At 48.0% G+C, this 18572-nt stretch overlaps 1 protein-coding gene across 1 annotated transcript; it reads left to right on the top strand.

Moving 5' to 3' along the window:
* Positions 1–721: 721 nt before the first annotated feature.
* On the top strand, positions 722–8988 carry pkn1b (protein kinase N1b; the record flags this gene model as incomplete). Its single annotated transcript, XM_067231943.1, is given in 16 exon segments — positions 722–903; positions 2338–2447; positions 2544–2687; positions 2865–2940; positions 3160–3283; positions 3445–3514; positions 3754–3812; positions 5078–5150; positions 5347–5438; positions 6616–6786; positions 7006–7068; positions 7356–7432; positions 7510–7652; positions 7890–7997; positions 8076–8156; positions 8308–8988. Coding segments are annotated over 16 exon segments (1777 nt in total), but the record flags the coding sequence as incomplete, so codon positions are not given.
* Between the last annotated feature and the right edge of the window lie 9584 nt (positions 8989–18572).

Raw genomic sequence — 18572 nt, 5'->3', positions numbered from 1 at the left:
CTCCCCCCTCACTGGTACCTCCTCCCCCCCACTGGTACATCCTCCCTCTCCTCCCCCCCTCTCCCCCTCACTGGTACATCCTCCCTCTCCTCCCCCCTCACTGGTACATCCTCCCCTCTCCTCCCCCCTCACTGGTACATCCTCCCCTCTCCTCCCCCCTCACTGGTACATCCTCCCCTCTCCTCCCCCCTCACTGGTACCTCCTCCCCCCCCACTGGTACATCCTCCCCTCTCCTCCCCCCTCACTGGTACCTCCCCCCCCCCCACTGGTACATCCTCACCCTCCTCCCCCCTCACTGGTACATCCTCACCCTCCTCCCCCCTCACTGGTACATCCTCCCTCTCCTCCCCCCTCACTGGTACATCCTCCCTCTCCTCCCCCCTCACTGGTACATCCTCCCCTCTCCTCCCCCCCCACTGGTACATCCTCCCCTCTCCTCCCCCCCCACTGGTACATCCTCCCCTCTCCTCCCCCCTCACTGGTACATCCTCCCCTCTCCTCCCCCCTCACTGGTACCTCCTCCCCCCCCACTGGTACATCCTCACCCTCCTCCCCCTCACTGGTACATCCTCACCCTCCTCCCCCCTCACTGGTACATCCTCACCCCTCCTCCCCCCTCACTGGTATATCCTCCCCTTCACCATCCCCCTCTCCTATCTTTTATCGCTCGCCTCGTTAATTCTACACCCCCCTCTCCTGATGCTCCGCCCCCCCAGGTGCGCTGCAGGTGCGCTTGTTGGGCTGTGTCGGTCTGCTGGAGACGGTTCCTGTGCGGAGTCGTAGCCATGGTGTGGTGTTGCCGAGCTACCAGCCTGCTGAGGGGCGGGGTTTCAAGCTGCCCAGCCTCTACAGTCGCTCCGCCTCCAGTCTCCGCCTACCCGCCAAGACCGATGAGCTCTCCTGTGAGTGTGTGTCGGTGACTGTGTATATATATTTGTGTGTGTGTGTGTGTGTATATATATGTGTGTGTATATATCAAGTTCAAGTCAGATGCACAGAATAACACAAGGTCAGACTGGGCACTGAAATTCTTGGGACAAGACAATGCAAAGCAACCTGGCATAACATAACATATAAGTATTCAGTTTAACATAGATTACATCTATGATAAGCAAACATATAATAAACCTCGTAAATATACAAAATAATTAGTGCTGTCAAACGATTAAAATATTTAATCGCGATTAATCGCATTAATGTCATAGTTAACATTTTTATCTATTCAAAATGTCCCTTGATTTCTTTTTGTCCAATTATTTTTTCTCATTTTAATGCTCTTATCAACATGGAAAAGTGGATCAGATTGCTTGGTGCAAATGTTTTCTTTAAAATTGAAAACAACATTGCAATCGCCTGGCTTTGACGAGGGGGCGGAGAATTTGCATCAGCTATGTGCTTGCCATCAAGTGGTATTTCAGACTGGACGTGCTGTGATGATAGCTCAGTTCACAACGACAAAACACACAGATCACTTTGGTCTTGTCAATGGAACCATTTGGCAACTTTTTAAAAGTAAACTTTCCATTCAGAACTTATTGGCATCCATTTCGGCGTCTCGCGCTCGCCATCCACTCAAAACGTAACGTTAGCCTACTTCTCTTTAGCCGGCTCGCAAGCTCAAACAAGTGTGTGCGGCGTGCCTGTTGTTTTGTTTCCGGTCTAGCCTGATCCGGTGTGGTGTTGTAGTTTTTCTAACGTCAGTAGTTGTTGCAACAGCATGTGAAAAAAACGTTTGCTAGGCCAAAAAGAACGTTAATCGTGCGATAAAAAAATTGACGCTGTTAAAATGGGTTTGCGTTAACGCCATTAATGACGCGTTAAACTGACAGCACTAAAAATAATATAAAATATACTGTACAGTATACTAAACCTCGAATACACATAATAACCTATACTAACCTTATAAACCTATACTAACCTAGAGACAAGTGGGGTACAATTAGTGCAATAGTGCAATATTGCTGATAGTGCAACCAGTAGCTGAAAGTGACGGTGTGTAAAGTGGCTAGTGAGAAAGTGTTGAGAGTGTATCAGTGTCCATATCAGTGTCCATTCAGAAGCCTGATGGCCCTTGGAAAGAAACTGTTCTGGAGAAACTGAATCAGAATCAGAATGGGATTTATTCGCCATGAAAGTTTGCACAGACAAGGAATTTGCTTTGGCAGGAAGGTGCATACAATAAACATATACCTAAAATTTTAATATGTGGACTAACTATACTAAGGGTACATAAACTAGCAGTACTAAGTGGGATTAGAATATAATTAAATATACAATAAAATAAAATAAAGTATATGTATAGATACGTGTGTGTGTGTGTGTATGTGTGTGTGCAGCGGAGGTGAGTGCGTTGCTGAGACTGGACAGCAGTGTAGTGGGTCAGACCTGCTGGGGTCCTGTAGCAGAGCAGGCCTGGGACCAGACCTTCACCCTGGACCTGAAGAGGGTGAGACACACGCCTGTCTGTCTGCCATCTGTGTGTGTGTGTGTAAAGACAAGTATAGTGACACATGAGAACATTCACCTCCCGGGGCCCATCCAGGCCAGAGAGCTGGAGCTGGCTGTGTACTGGAGGGACCAGCGCGCCCTGTGTGCTCTAAGGCACCTGAAGCTGGAGGACTTCCTGGACAACCAGACACACCGAGTCCACCTGGAGCTGGAGCCTCAGGGGGTGCTGCTGGCTGAGGTACACACACACACCCCAGATAAACACACACACACCCCAGATAAACACACACACACCCCAGATAAACACACACACACCCCAGATAAACACACACACACCCCAGATAAACACACACATGCCATACACACACACACCTGCACATGCTCAAACATCCAACAAGAGTGTGTGTGTGTCCAGGTCACCTTCTTCAACCCTGTCATTGAGAGAGGCCGCAGGCTGCAGAGACAGAAGAAGATCTTCTCCAAACAGAATGGTGGGATAGAGTAGTGTGTGTGTGTGTCTGGTGTGTGTGTGTAGGTGTGTGTGTGTGAGTGTTGTCTGTTGGAAGTCAACTGCTGACCATAGATTTGAACATCCTGAAACCTGCTCTCTCTCTCTCTCTCTCTCTCTCTCTCTCTCTCTCTCGCTGTGTGTATGTATGTCTTTGTGTGTGTGCGTCTGTGTGCGTGTGTGCCTGTGTGTGTGTTTGCAGGGAAGGCTTTTCTCCGTGCTCGTCAGATGAACGTGGACATCTCCACCTGGGTCCGCCTTCTCAGGAACGCCCTGCCCTCCAGCACACACACCTATCCCCCCGTCACACACACACGCTCTTCTGGGTGAGAACACACCACCTACCCCGCCGCCATACACACACACCTACCCCACCGCAACACACGCTCTGCTGGGTGAGAACACACACACTTAAATATGAAAATGTGTGTATGTCGCTATGGATAAGAGCGTCTGCAATGACTAAATGTGTATGTGTGTGTTGCAGGGAGATCTCAGTGGAAAAGCTGACCCTGGAGTCTGACAGCAGGACAGACCTGCTGGACGGCCCCCTAGTGGTGAGTATGGAGAATGACAGGGAACAAGAGAGACGCAGGGAGAGAGGGATGGAGAGAGGGGGATGGAGAGAGGCAGAGAGAGGGATGGAAAGGGGGGGATGGAGAGAGGGTGTAGGTGGCAGATGGTGTGGTCAGTAGGGAGGCTGGATTACTGGACTGACTGATGAAATAACAGTAATGAGAGGAGAGGAACCAGCCAATTAGAACCACTGACAGAAACTCTGGTCTGTCTCTCCCAGGACCTGTGTGTCTCTCCTCCAGACCAGCCAACCACAAGCCTGCCCAGCTCCTCCCCCAGGTATACACCTTTCTCTCTCTGACACACCCACACCCACCAGACCTCACCCACACCCACCAGACCTCACCCACCAGACCTCACCCACCAGACCTCACACACACACACCAGACCTCACACACACACACCCACCAGACCTCACCCACACCCACCAGACCTCACCCACACCCACCAGACCTCACCCACACCCACAAGACCTCACACACACACACCAGACCTCACCCACACCCACCAGACCTCACCCACACCCACCAGACCTCACCCACACCCACCAGACCTCACCCACAAGACCTCACACACACACACACCAGACCTCACACACACACACCCACCAGACCTCACCCACACCCACCAGACCTCACCCACACCCACCAGACCTCACCCACACCCACAAGACCTCACACACACACACCAGACCTCACCCACACCCACCAGACCTCACCCACACCCACACCCACCAGACCTCACCCACACCCACCAGACCTCACCCACCAGACCTCACCCACACCCACCAGACCTCACACACACCCACCAGACCTCACACACACCAGACCTCACCCACCAGACCTCACCCACCAGACCTCACCCACCAGACCTCACCCACCAGACCTCACACACACACACCAGACCTCACCCACACCCACCAGACCTCACCCACAAGACCTCACACACACACACCAGACCCAGACCTCACACACACACACCAGACCCAGACCTTATACACACACACCCACCAGACCCAGACCTTACACACACACACACCCACCAGACCCAGACCTTACACACACACACACACCAGACCCAGACCTCACACACACACACACACCAGACCCAGACCTCACACACACACACACACCAGACCCAGACCTCACACACACACACACACACACCAGACCCAGACCTCACACACACACACACACCAGACCCAGACCTCACACACACACACACACACAACACACCAGACCTCACACACACACACACACACACCAGACCCAGACCTCACACACACACACACCAGACCCAGACCTCACACACACACCAGACCCAGACCTCACACACACACACACACACACCAGACCTCACACACACACACACACCAGACCCAGACCTCACACACACACACACCAGACCCAGACCTCACACACACCCACACACCAGACCTCACACCATATGACTGCGTGACTTGAGGCTACATACAGCTCACACAGAACTCATGTTGATGTAGAGATGCTGCAACATGATACTGTGTGTGTGTGTGTGTGTACCAGGGACCAGAGAGAGCCTCTGTGTCTACAAGACTTCCAGCTCATTGCTGTCCTGGGCAGAGGACACTTTGGAAAGGTACTCTACTGTGTGTGTGTGTGTGTGTGTGTGTGTGTGTGTGTGCATGCTTGTGTCTTTCATAATATTTATTCTTCACTCAGTGGGAGGGGAGTATAAACTAAGCTAACGTGTGTGTATATGTGTGTGTGTTTGTGTGTATGTGCGTGTGTGTGTATGTGTGTGAGTGTGTGAGTGTGTGTGTGTGTGTGTGCAGGTGTTGTTGTCGGAGTACAAGCGGACAGGAAGTGTGTATGCCATCAAAGCTTTGAAGAAGGGAGACATTGTTGCCAGGGACGAGGTGGACAGGTACAGACCATAATAACTCATCAATAACCATCCCAGCTGTCTAACTGCAGCCTAGCATCTGTTAGACCAATAGGACCTTCTGGTCTCAGGACTTCTGTACCCATTCTGTACCTGGTCAGAATTATGTTGTGTCCTTGGGCAAGGCACTTCACCCTACTTGCCTCGGGGGGAATGTCCCTGTACTTACTGCAAGTCGCTCTGGATAAGAGCGTCTGCTAAATGACTAAATGTACATGTTCTGACCCTCTCTCTCCTCCATCCCTTTCTCCTCTCTATCTCTCTCCTCCATCCCTCTCCTCCTCCATCCTTCTTTCTCCTCTCTCCTCCTCCATCCTTCTTTCTCCTCTCTCCTCCTCCATCTCTCTCTCCTCTCTCCTCCTCCATCTCTCTCTCCTCTCTCCTCCTCCATCTCTCTCTCCTCCTCCATCTCTCTCTCCTCTCTCATCCTCCATCCTTCTTTCTCCTCTCTCCTCCTCCATCTCTCTCTCCTCTCTCCTCCTCCATCTCTCTCTCCTCCTCCATCTCTCTCTCCTCTCTCATCCTCCATCTCTTTCTCCTCTCTCCTCCATCCTTCTTTCTCCTCTCTCCTCCTCCATCTCTCTCTCCTCTCTCCTCCTCCATCTCTTTCTCCTCTCTCCTCCTCCATCCTTCTTTCTCCTCTCTCCTCCTCCATCCTTCTTTCTCCTCTCTCCTCCATCCTTCTTTCTCCTCTCTCCTCCTCCATCTCTCTCTCCTCTCTCCTCCTCATCTCTTTCTCCTCTCTCTTCCTCCATCCTTCTTTCTCCTCTCTCCTCCTCCATCATTCTTTCTCCTCTCTCCTCCTCCATCTCTCTCTCCTCTCTCCTCCTCCATCTCTTTCTCCTCTCTCCTCCTCCATCCTTCTTTCTCCTCTCTCCTGCTCCATCCTTCTTTCTCCTCTCTCCTCCTCCATCTCTCTCCTCTCTATCTCTCTCCTCCTCCATCCTTCTTTCTCCTCTCTCCTCCTCCATCCTTCTTTCTCCTCTCTCCTCCTCCATCCTTCTTTCTCCTCTCTCCTCCTCCATCCTTCTTTCTCCTCTCTCCTCCTCCATCCTTCTCTTTCCTCTCTCCTCCTCCATCCTTCTTTCTCCTCTCTCCTCCTCCATCCTTCTTTCTCCTCTCTCCTCCTCCATCTCTCTCTCCTGCTCCCCCCCCCCAGTCTGCTGTGTGAGAAGAGGATCTTTGAGACGGTGGCAGGACACCCCTTCCTGCTCCACCTGTATGCGTGTTTCCAGACTCCAGAACACGTGTGTTTTGTGATGGAGTACACGGCTGGTGGAGACCTCATGATGCACATACACGCCGACGTCTTCACAGAAGCCAGGGCCGTGTATGTACCAGTATGTGCGTGTGTGAGTGAGTGTCTGTAAATAGTAGTGTCTGTAAAGAGTAAATAACTAAAACAGATCTTGTGGGCACAACTTCAAGTGCTTTTTGTATGTTGGGGTTTAGGGTTAGAATTTCTGTTAGGGACTGACGTGTGTGTGTCTGCGTGTGTCTGTGTGTGTGTCTGTGTGTGTGTCTGTGTGTGTGTCTGTGTGTGTGGCAGGTTCTACTCAGGCTGTGTGGTGTTGGGTCTGCAGTTTCTTCACGATCATAAGATTGTCTATCGGTGAGTACCCTGTCTCTCACCCTCATCCTCTCTCTCACCCTCTCTCTCTCTCTTTCTCACCCTCTCTCTCATCCTCACCCTCTCTCTCATCCTCACCCTCTCCCACCCTCTTTCTCTCTCATCCTCTCTCTCACCCTCTCACCCTCATCTTCTCTCACCCTCTCTTTCTCTCTCACCCTCTCTCTCACCCTCTCTCCCAGCCTTCATCCCCTCGTTCATCACCTAGGCAACACTACCAAAAAGACTCCCTCCCGCTCTCTCTCTCTCTCTCTCTCTCTCTCTCTCAGGGATCTGAAGCTGGATAACCTGCTGTTAGATGTAGAGGGCTATGTGAAGATAGCAGACTTCGGGCTCTGCAAGGAAGGTGAGAGGATGAAGAGGTGAGAGAATGAGGAGGTGAGAGGGTGAGTCAATACCAGTAAAGTGTGTGTGACCCCCCAGGTATGGGTTATGGGGACCGGACCAGCACGTTCTGTGGGACACCAGAGTTCCTGGCCCCGGAGGTCCTGACTGACGCCTCGTACACGCGGGCGGTGGACTGGTGGGGCCTGGGGGTCCTAGTGTACGAGATGCTGGTCGGAGAGGTCAGACACACACACACACACTCATACAGACACACATATATACACACATATATACACACACATACACACTCTCACATGCATACACACACACATATCTGCGTCCTCAAGTCTGTGTTTATGTATCCCTGGTGTATGTGTGTGTGTGTAAATGTGTGTGTGTATATGTGTGTGTGTATATGTGTGTGTGTGTATGTGTGTGTGTGTGTATATGTGTGTGCATGTGTGTGTGTGTCTCAGTCTCCGTTCCCAGGTGATGATGAGGAGGAGGTGTTTGACAGCATAGTGAACGATGAGGTGCGCTACCCTAACTTCCTGTCTGCAGACGCCATCTCCATCATGAGACGGGTGAGTAGCTGCTATCAGTACATTGCATCGCTCTGTGTGTGTGTGTGTGTAAACATGGTTGTATGTGTATGTGGTCAGCTGTTGAGGCGTAACCCTGAGCGACGGCTGGGCTCTGGAGAGAGAGATGCTGAAGACGTCAAGAAACAAGCTTTCTTCAAGGTGGGTCTCTCCCCACCGCCCCCCCACTCCCCCCCCCCCACCGCCCCTCCACTCCCCCCACCGCCCCTCCACTCCCCCCCCCCCCCCTCCCCTCTCTTTAACTCTTCTCCATGTCTCCCTTCCTGCCTCGCCCCCTGTCCTGTGTGTGCAGGGTATGTTGTGGGCGGCTCTGCTGCAGAAGCAGCTACCGTCTCCCTTCCTGCCGGCGCTGGGCGGACGCCACGACGTCAGCAACTTTGACCGGGAGTTCACAGCCGAGCGGGCAGCCCTTACGCCGCCGCGGCAACGCCGTGCCCTCACGCGCCTCGACCAGGACCACTTCAAGGACTTTGACTACGTCTCTGACCTCTGTTAAGGGTCAGGGGTCAGGGGACTATGACAGAGCTGAACTAGAATTCTGTGATGATGATGATGGTGATGATGATGGTGATGATGGTGATGATGATGATGATGATGATGATGATGATGATGATGATGATGATGATGATGATGATGATGATGATGATGATGATGATGATGATGATGATGATGATGATGATACTGACTGGCCGGTGACAACAGTATAGGATAGAAGCACTGTGCTCTCATTTGGAGGTCTTCCCAACTGCACCCATCTGCTAAGGAGAGAGAGAGAGTTAGAATTAAATGATTGTTGTGCTAGGTCGTTGTGCTCCCCCCCCACCCAGCCTTCCTTGTATGAGCCGTGATGACCTTGTTGAAGTTATTTTCTGTGATTTCAAATTGTATTTTCTCTGTTTTGGTTGTTTGATCTTTCACCTGTCAATCTTGAGTGGTGAGGTCTGCATGTGACAGTAAAGATGTGAAGCCAGAACATTCCAGACTCAGATCTGCTTCCTCCTTCGGATCCCTCTCAGACACTCAGAACACACACACCTGAGACCAAACACACACACAGAGAGAGAACACACACACAGAGAGAGAACACTACATTTGATTAGACCAAACTTTAAATGTTTTATAGTACGTAACTCATCCAGTGGAGACGGATTTTCTCCAAAAAATTGAAATGTACTCTTTCAGTTCTGTCAGAAGTTAATGAAAATCCACCTCACGAGATAGGTAGAATGGGCATTCTTTTTTTCCTTTTCTTAATTTTAACTATACAAAGGATGACCCTGTTTCCCTCGTGTCTTGTTATCCTCACCCCAACCCCAGCATAGGGAGAGCGCAGATCTCACACTCACGAACAGTAGGTGGCGCTGCTGCACTTCATAAACTTGTTTGCAATCTGCCATTGAAAGCAAAAGAAGAATGTTATATGCTCAATGTAAAGCTAAAGTTGTTTCCCAGGCTGTAGGTATGTACAGTGAACTTTGTGATGCCTTACGTTTTATTGTTTTTGAAGTTCAAAGTTCAGTTGCAAATCTAACAACATTATATGCATTGCTTTTGGCATCGTCCAGGATTTGCGACTTTGTGCTTACTTTGAAGCTCAGCACGTCCACGGTGCCATTTAGCCCGCCCATTCTTTACATCCATTGATTCAGAATAACAGTGCGTGTCCACTGCAGCGACGCGAATCGCTTGCCATCGCTCGCCTTCCCACAGTTCAACACGCTCGGGGGCGTTTCAAACAGATTAATGTAGAATGTAGTTATCTAAAGTCACTGTTGTAGTTGTCATGGCAAAGTGTGCAGACTTGGGTTTACGTACTCGCAACATCGATCAAAATACAACTTGTATACAAAATACAAAACTGTTTAATAGACATACACGTTGACATGTGTAAAAAACGTTATATTATATTACTCAAAGTCTCTGCTAATCTGTCGATACGATAGGGAGTTCCAGCCGGGCTAGCTAGCTACTGTAGTTACCACAGAACGAAGTTAGGTAATGTGACTAGACTGAATTTGAAAGTACAAGCACCAACAACTTCGGCAACCTTGCGCCATGCATCGTTTTTTATTAACATCTCTGTACGAATACAGCTATGTATCGTACAGGACTGGGTAAGCAGCCACACAAACGATTAGTTTCTCCTCCACCTTGAAACCTAGAAAGCTAGAAATGTTCACCATGGTTGCTAAGTTACGAGAAACAAGAAAACACTGCGATTGGCCATCGCTAGCGAAAATCGCTCCTCATTTGCATAAAGTTAAGAAAATCTTAACTCGGTCGCGTCGCTACCCACAATGCACCACGCAAGCGATTCGCCTGGCTCCATTGAAAATGAATGGAAAACATGTTGTCGCTCGCATCACGTCGCTGCAGTGGACACGCACTGTAAGAATGAGTTTAATCGCCAAATAGTTAACTCGAGAAGGAATTTACTTGGTGGGCACGTACATACAGTAAATATAAGGATCTTAGTGTGTGCAGTCCTTAAATATAAAAAGTAGAGATTTTCTTCTTTTTTTTTACAAGAAAATACGTTAGATTTTGTAGTTATCTTTATCAATGGGGATATGTTTCTACGTTGTGAAAAGTGAATGTTACGTTATTTAGATGCAGCGGTGACCCGGAAAGTGTTAGCTAGCAGGCTAAAAGAAAGAGAACTGACCAGAGCCTATCTACTCCCTATTAACCCTTGTGTTATCTTCGGGTCATTCTGACCAGTGCTTAATTTGAGCCGGAACACGCCGGAACACAGCGGCACCTCCGACGTTGAATCTGGAACCTTTTTTATTGGATCCGGCACCTCCTGTGTCACTAAGAAAAATTATTCGCCTAAATGAAAAAAATAAATTACTGTGTAGTGATCAATGTTGTTATCTGTCTTGTTAGTCTTTAATCCCCATTGAAGTTCCACAAAAATCTTGTGTTTGCATTTTCGAGGTGAATCTTCAGGGTAAGACAGAGGGGGAGGCACTTCAAGTGACACTTGCGCTTGTTCTGGTTGAGAGGGTTAGCTGTTAGCCTCGTTTCGTTTGGATAATTGCAGGGGCAGAGTGGGGAGAAGTTTTATACATTGATCTAGCCTCTTAATTTTGCTCTTAAAGTGCACTAGATTGATGCGTTTAACTTTAACATTTGAGAAATTTTCCTGCGGGGGAGCATGCCCCTGGACCCCCCTAGAGCAGTGGTTCCCAAAGTGGGGGTCGCGAGATGATTTCCAGAAATCAAGGAACATTTTAAAACACTTAGAAATAGCATATTTTTGCCAAAATGTTAACAAGTTAAAAATTGTAGTTTAATTAATGCATGCAAATAAAAAAGCCATCAGCCTTTTGATTTTCCATTCACTGTAGGAACGGCAAACCATATGACATCCGACCAGGAGGACGCATTAGTTGAACTGTCAAGCGACCGAACGTTAAAGGCAGCGTTCTCAGCCAAGAACACTGGCTGAGTTTTGTATTTCAGTGGAGAGGGAATACCTTGGCCGCGGGAACTAGGGAGGCTGAGAGTGTTACAGCACCCCGACAGCACCAGAATTTAAAATAATATGACTTGAAAATCCACCACCGCGGCACAGCCTGCAGTAGCGGACTGGCCATCGGGAGCACCGGGAGAAGAATAACGATGGAAAACCAGGCTAAGAAACGTAAGGGTGGGGCTGAAAAATTGAGACAAAAATACATCACCTTCAGTAGACAAGGTTTTACCAATTGAAAAAGGCTATGTTTATTTTACACAAAGCTCAAAAACGATTTTGAGGCTTCCTGCACTAACACTTCCTGTTCCGACACAAACACTAACACTTCCTGTTCCGACAACACAAACACTAACACTTCCTGTTCCGACACAACAGAAACACTAACACTTCCTGTTAGTGTTAGTGGGAGTCAGGTGGCTGAGCGGTAAGGGAGTTGGGCTAGTAATCTGAAGGTTACCGGTTCGATTCACGGCTGTGCCAAATGACGTTGTGTCCTTGGGCAAGGCACTTCACCCTACTTGCCTCGGGGGGAATGTCCCTGTACTTACTGTATGTCGCTCTGGATAAGAGCGTCTGCTAAATGACTAAATGTAAATGTTCCGACAACACAAACACTAACACTTCCTGTTCCAACACAACACAAACACTAACACTTCCTGTTCTAACACAACACAAACACTAACACTTCCTGTTCCGACACAACACATACACTAACACTTCCTGTTCCAACAACACTAACACTTCCTGTTCCGACACAACACAAACACTAACACTTCCTGTTCCGACACAACACAAACACTAACACTTCCTGTTCAGACACAACATGCTGTCTGGTGAACATACCGTCTGGTGAACGTACCGTCTGGTGAACGTACCGTCTGGTGAACGTGCCGTCTGGTGAACATACTGTCTGGTGAACATACCGTCTGGTGAACGTGCCGTCTGGTGAACGTGCCGTCTGGTGAACATACCGTCTGGTGAACATACCGTCTCTATATTACGCTCTGGTTGAGCAACGTTCTGCCGCCTCTTTTTACCCATTTGTCGGGGAAAACGTGGTGATTATTGTGTTACTTATAAGAGGTGTGGAGGGACATGTTGTTCTTAATGCACCTTGAAACAGCAATTTGTAGTAAGGTGGGGGTGGGGGGAGGAACGGCGTGTGAACTGTTGATATGCGTGAGTGATGGACAACTTGCTGGTCAAAGCGTGAGACTTGGCAGCTCTGACATGTTCTGTCATGTTTGTGAACGGGAAAGGTAGCAATGTTTCGACAGCAAGAAAATATTTAGCTGATTTTGAACATCGCACCAATTGTGTGATTGGTTGTTTTTTGGTCGGGTCAGGGTGGGCCAAGCTCCTGATTGGGTTGCGTATTTACTCAATATGAAAGACCAACTTTAAGGACTGCAGATACAGTTCATTTCTGTAAAATTGGCAGAGTTGAATGGTTATAAAGTTTTAATACTGTAAGCGTTAAATAAAGATGTTCATATTTGCTTACTTTCAGCCTGCTAGCTAGTAAATTAGAGTACCTTGTCATATTGCACTACTCACCACTGTCTTGCTTTCATTAGATAATAAAGATGAGATAAATAATTAAATTTTATAAATAACTATTAATAAAGATATGTTTAAGATCATTTAAGATAATAAAGAGAATCAAGTTTTATATTGCCTCAAATATACTTTTTTTCCTGCGTCCAAACCACTTCCACGCTTAACTGCATGTCCTTGAGTGTTGATGTACAGCTGACTCATGTCAACCTCATACAACTCCCGGTTTCTGAGATAATCCAGACAGACAGACTGACTGACAGACAGGCAGAGATCCAGACAGACAGGCAGACTGACTGACAGACAGGCAGAGATTACTGGCCTTCCTCCAAACAGCCCCTTTCCCAAGCCTTTGTGTTATCTTCGGGTCATTCTGACCCATCAGTCATTGTGACCCACCGTCGTATTGCGACAAATTTACCGCATACAAAACACAAAGTGAAGCATTTTCTTTTAACCGTTGGGCTGTCTCAGACCCCCCACATTGCAAAGGTTAAAATAAAATAATTTTTATTTATTTTTGTATGGGGTAAAATTGGGCAAACACAACGATGGTTCGTTATGAACCTTTGGGTCATGTGACCCGAAGGCAGCACAAGGGTTAATGGCCCCAACCTCTAGCTTCTGACCTCTAACGGCCCCCTGCATCTGAGGCCTGGGCAAGAGACTCCAACTGGGTTGCCAGGGAATTATAAAACCCTCTTACATGGTTCAGCTTGAGGTGATCTCCCAAGAGGAGAGTGGAGATCTCTGTTACATCCCATTTAGCTTTTCTGGGCCTCTTTCTCTTTCCCGCACTCTCTCTCTTTTTTCAGCTTCTGATGATAACTGAAGTGTTTTATTCTGCGGTCACTTCGCCCTGTCTGACAAATTTTCATTACACTGTCATACCGGGGAGGGGAGGAATTAGAGGGGGAAAGATGGGAAGATGTTAGTTTCCTCAAGGATCACAATGACTCTTGCTTAGAGACTTGTTGCTCTTGTGGTTAGTGGTAACTGATTACAATTTTTGTACTCGCTGTGATATATTGTTTTTATTATTATTGCTTGCTTTTTCCACAGGTACACTTGCACTTATAGAGGTTCATGTTGTTTAATTGTAACTTGTTTAACTACATGCTCTTATGGTTCTTCCCTTTGGCACTTACTTTGGTTGTTCACAATGTGTGCTTCATGTTTTGGCTACTCGCGATGTTTTTTGGCTATCTTGTTGTTATGATCAGTGACCTATGCACTTTGTAAAGCTCTCTCTTGGAAGTCGCTTTGGATAAAAGCGTCTGCTAAATGAATAAATGTAAATGTAATGTAATGAAAGTAAGTGCCAAAGGGAAGAACCATAAGAGCATGTAGTTAAACAAGTTACAATTAAACAACATGAACCGCTATAAGTGCAGAAAGAATGGGAGGGTGAGAGGGAGGGAGGGATGGTGTGAGAGAGAGAGAGGATGAACAGGGAGAAAGTCATGGCAACATCATGTTTCTATGACGATGCCTGAGGTCCTCAGTCCTCAGTCCCCTCCAGCTATATTGGGAGATGAGGATTCTGGCTGTCTGATGGTACTGATGTCAATGGTTGGAATGTCCAGTAAATTTGTTGTTTTGTGGATGCTTTAGCGAGAGTGTGTGTGTGTGTGCGCGCGCTATATGCAATAGCGAGGAAGGGAGGGAGGGAGGGACCACATGAAGGTAAACTGAGATTCTGAATGATGACAAACCTGGACCTCCTGGATGTTCTTCAGAACACAACCCGACAAGCTGCACGGGGACTCGTGTGTGTGTGTCTGGGTCTCCGTGGTAACTGCTTAACCACACAGATACACACACACACGGATACACACACACGGATACACACACATGGATACACACACATGGATACACACACACGGATACACACACACGGATACACACACACGGATACACACACACGGATACACACACATGGATACACACACACGGATACACACACACGGATACACACACACGGATACACACACACGGATACACACACATGGATACACACACACAGATACACACACACAGATACACACACACAGATACACACACATGGATACACACACACAGATACACACACATGTCCTCTTCACCTGTCTTATGTTGCCTCTCATCACGGTCCCCTCCTATGTCTCTCCACTCTCCCCATCTCCCTTCTTCCAGCCTCTCTCTCTCCACTCTCCCCATCTCCCTTCTTCCAGCCTCTCTCTCTCCACTCTCCCCATCTCCCTTCTTCCAGCCTCTCTCTCTCCACTCTCCCCATCTCCCTTCTTCCAGCCTCTCTCTCCACTCTCCCCATCTCCCTTCTTCCAGCCTCTCTCTCTCTCCACTCTCCCCATCCCCCCCTGTTCCAGCCTCTCTCTCCACTCTCCCCATCTCCCTTCTTCCAGCCTCTCTCTCCACTCTCCCCATCTCCCTTCTTCCAGCCTCTCTCTCTCCCCACTCTCCCCATCTCCCTTCTTCCAGCCTCTCTCTCTCTCCACTCTCCCCATCTCCCTTCTTCCAGCCTCTCTCTCTCTCCACTCTCCCTATCTCCCTTCTTCCAGCCTCTCTCTCTCCACTCTCCCCATCTCCCTTCTTCCAGCCTCTCTCTCCACTCTCCCCATCTCCCTTCTTCCAGCCTCTCTCTCTCCACTCTCCCCATCTCCCTTCTTCCAGCCTCTCTCTCTCCCCACTCTCCCCATCTCCCTTCTTCCAGCCTCTCTCTCCACTCTCCCCATCTCCCTTCTTCCAGCCTCTCTCTCTCTCCACTCTCCCCATCTCCCTTCTTCCAGATTCTCTCTCTCCACTCTCCCCATCTCCCTTCTTCCAGCCTCTCTCTCCACTCTCCCCATCTCCTTTCTTCCAGCCTCTCTCTCTCCACTCTCCCCATCTCCCTTCTTCCAGCCTCTCTCTCTCCACTCTCCCCATCTCCCTTCTTCCAGCCTCTCTCTCTCTCCACTCTCCCCATCTCCCTTCTTCCAGCCTCTCTTCTCTTTTACCAATTTCCCCCCACCATATATCTTATGCATTTTGAGTTTTGTATACTTAATATAATAATAATAATACAAAGGCTCAAGACGCACTTGTTCCGGGAGTACAACGGTACTTAGGAATGGTTCGCTTGACCCGATGTCAGTTTCCTCAAGGATCACAGTGTCTCTTGCTTAGAGACTTGTTGCTCTTGTGGTTAGTGGTAATTGTTTTAAATTTTTGTTCTCGCTGTGATATATTGTTTTTACTACTGTTGCTTGCTTTTTTCCCACAGGTACACTTGCACTTATAGCGGTTCATGTTGTTTAATTGTAACTTGTTTAACTATATGCTCTTATGGTTCTTCCCTTTGGCACTTACTTTGGTTGTTCACAATGTGTGCTTCATGTTTTGGCTACTCGCGATGTTTTTTGGCTATCTTGTTGTTATGATCAGTGACCTATGCACTTTGTAAAGCTCTCTCTTGGAAGTCGCTTTGGATAAAAGCGTCTGCTAAATGAATAAATGTAAATGTAATATGTATTAAGTGTTGTCTATATATGTGAAGCACCATGACAGTCTGAACTAATTGCCTCATGGGGATTCATACAGCTCTAAACTAGTAAAAAGTACAAATTCTCTCTGTTATCCTCTCTGCCTTCCTTTCTCTCCAGTCCATCGCGCCACTATTTAGCCCCTCCTCCCGCCTCTTGTTCCTCAGCGCGGAGCTCTTAAACTGATGAATACACTTAAAACCTTAAAGTTTATTCTTAGTACTTAAGTACCTAATTTTATTCCTAGACGTAGTAATGACACTTTCACCAACACGATATGACATTTGTATATAATAATATAAATATTTGGACATATTATTTTGTGGGTGGGAGACTCTAGACGTGTGTGTGTGTGTGTGGGGGGGGGGGGGGGGGGGGGGGGGAGTGCTTCGTGATATATCCCGTTCACAACCGAGAGCAAAGCGCAACAGCAGTCTGAGTCGGTCACGGCAGCTGCAAAAGAAGCGTCCGCGCACAGGTGAGTGACAACAGGCGCTGAACGATGAAATATACACGCATGTTCACATGCAGACCATGGTAGCCTACTGTAGGAGAGCTGTTGTACGCTGGTCGTTTCATGAAGATGTTCACTCTACGGACTTTTTACATTTTGTAAGGTTTGATTATCTTTAATCGTAAATTCGACTTAGTTTTACCGTCAAAAGTAACTCGTTTAGAAAAGCGGCAACAGTGTTGAAGTGTGATTTTGGGCCGCTGCTCTCTCATTGATTTGAGAATTTTTGTTACAGTTTGCTCATTCCCTTACTTTCAGTTTGGCCTGGGCCTCGCGAAACAGAGGTACTGAGCACTGCGTCTCACTCAGACTGAAACTACCGGTCAGCGTCCAGGACAGACGGTCCCAGAGCCGCAACGCCAGTCTGCAACTAACAATTGATATCTCTGTTCCAGAGGAAGTTACGCGAAGGTCAGGCTGAGATTGTGATTGCTGGTTGTGTGTATGTGTGTGTGTGTGTGTGTGTGTGTTTGTGAGTGAGTGAGTGAGAGAGGTAGAGTGTGTGTGTGTGTGTGTGGGTGATTACTGTGGCGTGTTGGGATATGTATCCTTTTTCTGTGGCATCTCTGTCCTTGTACTGAGATATGCATAGCATGTAATCTGATGTAATGGTAGTAATAGACAATGTGTGTTTTTTGTGTGCGTTCTGGTACCACATGCAGAGTTTCTGCTTCAGCGTTAATTCAAACTTAACAATGTCACTGATCTACCATATAGCGCAAATAAAGTATTCACTTAGTTAGTAAGCCAGCATTTCATCCATAAAAAAAATACTAAAAAAACATTTGAAAGAAGCCGATTCAGTCAGCGCTGCTCATCTGGCCGTATCTGGTTGTAACAGCTTGTGTGTGTGTTGTGTTTCTCTCTCAGGTTGTTACTAGACTAAGCCAGGGCTCCTGTCTCCTGCTGTGTTGATCCCTGATGGACCCAGGCTGGACTCTGCTCTGCCTCCTACTGGTTCTGCAGGGAACTGCAGGTCAGACATCCAACATTTACATGTTATTTAATAATTTAAAGCTGCACTAGGTCATGTTCTAAAATACATTTAAAATATGAGAAACAGCGCTGACTATTTTTGTTTGAACTTCCACGCTTTCCTCCAGCATGAGTAGACCAGACACAGACCAGACCAGACACGTAGACCAGATCAGACCAGATCAGACCAGATCAGACCAGATCAGACCAGATCAGACCAGACCAGATCAGCCCAGACACATAGACCAGACCAGACACGTAGACCAGACACAGACCAGATCAGACCAGATCAGACCAGACACATAGACCAGACCAGACACATACACCAGATCAGACACGTAGATCAGACCAGATCAGACCAGACACATAGACCAGACCAGACACATAGACCAGACCAGACACATTCCTCTGGCGCTGAGCTGTCTATGTTGCTAAACAACTGCCAGCGGGCCTCATTACCTTACACAACATGTTTATTGGAGAACATTTTTTTATTTTACTGAAAATATCTT

This window comes from Osmerus mordax, chromosome 3, assembly GCF_038355195.1.
Source record: "Osmerus mordax isolate fOsmMor3 chromosome 3, fOsmMor3.pri, whole genome shotgun sequence".
In the NCBI taxonomy this organism is placed as follows: Eukaryota; Metazoa; Chordata; class Actinopteri; order Osmeriformes; family Osmeridae; genus Osmerus; species Osmerus mordax.
Note: the sequence above shows the minus strand (reverse complement) of the source record. Positions and strands in the feature narration are given on the sequence as shown.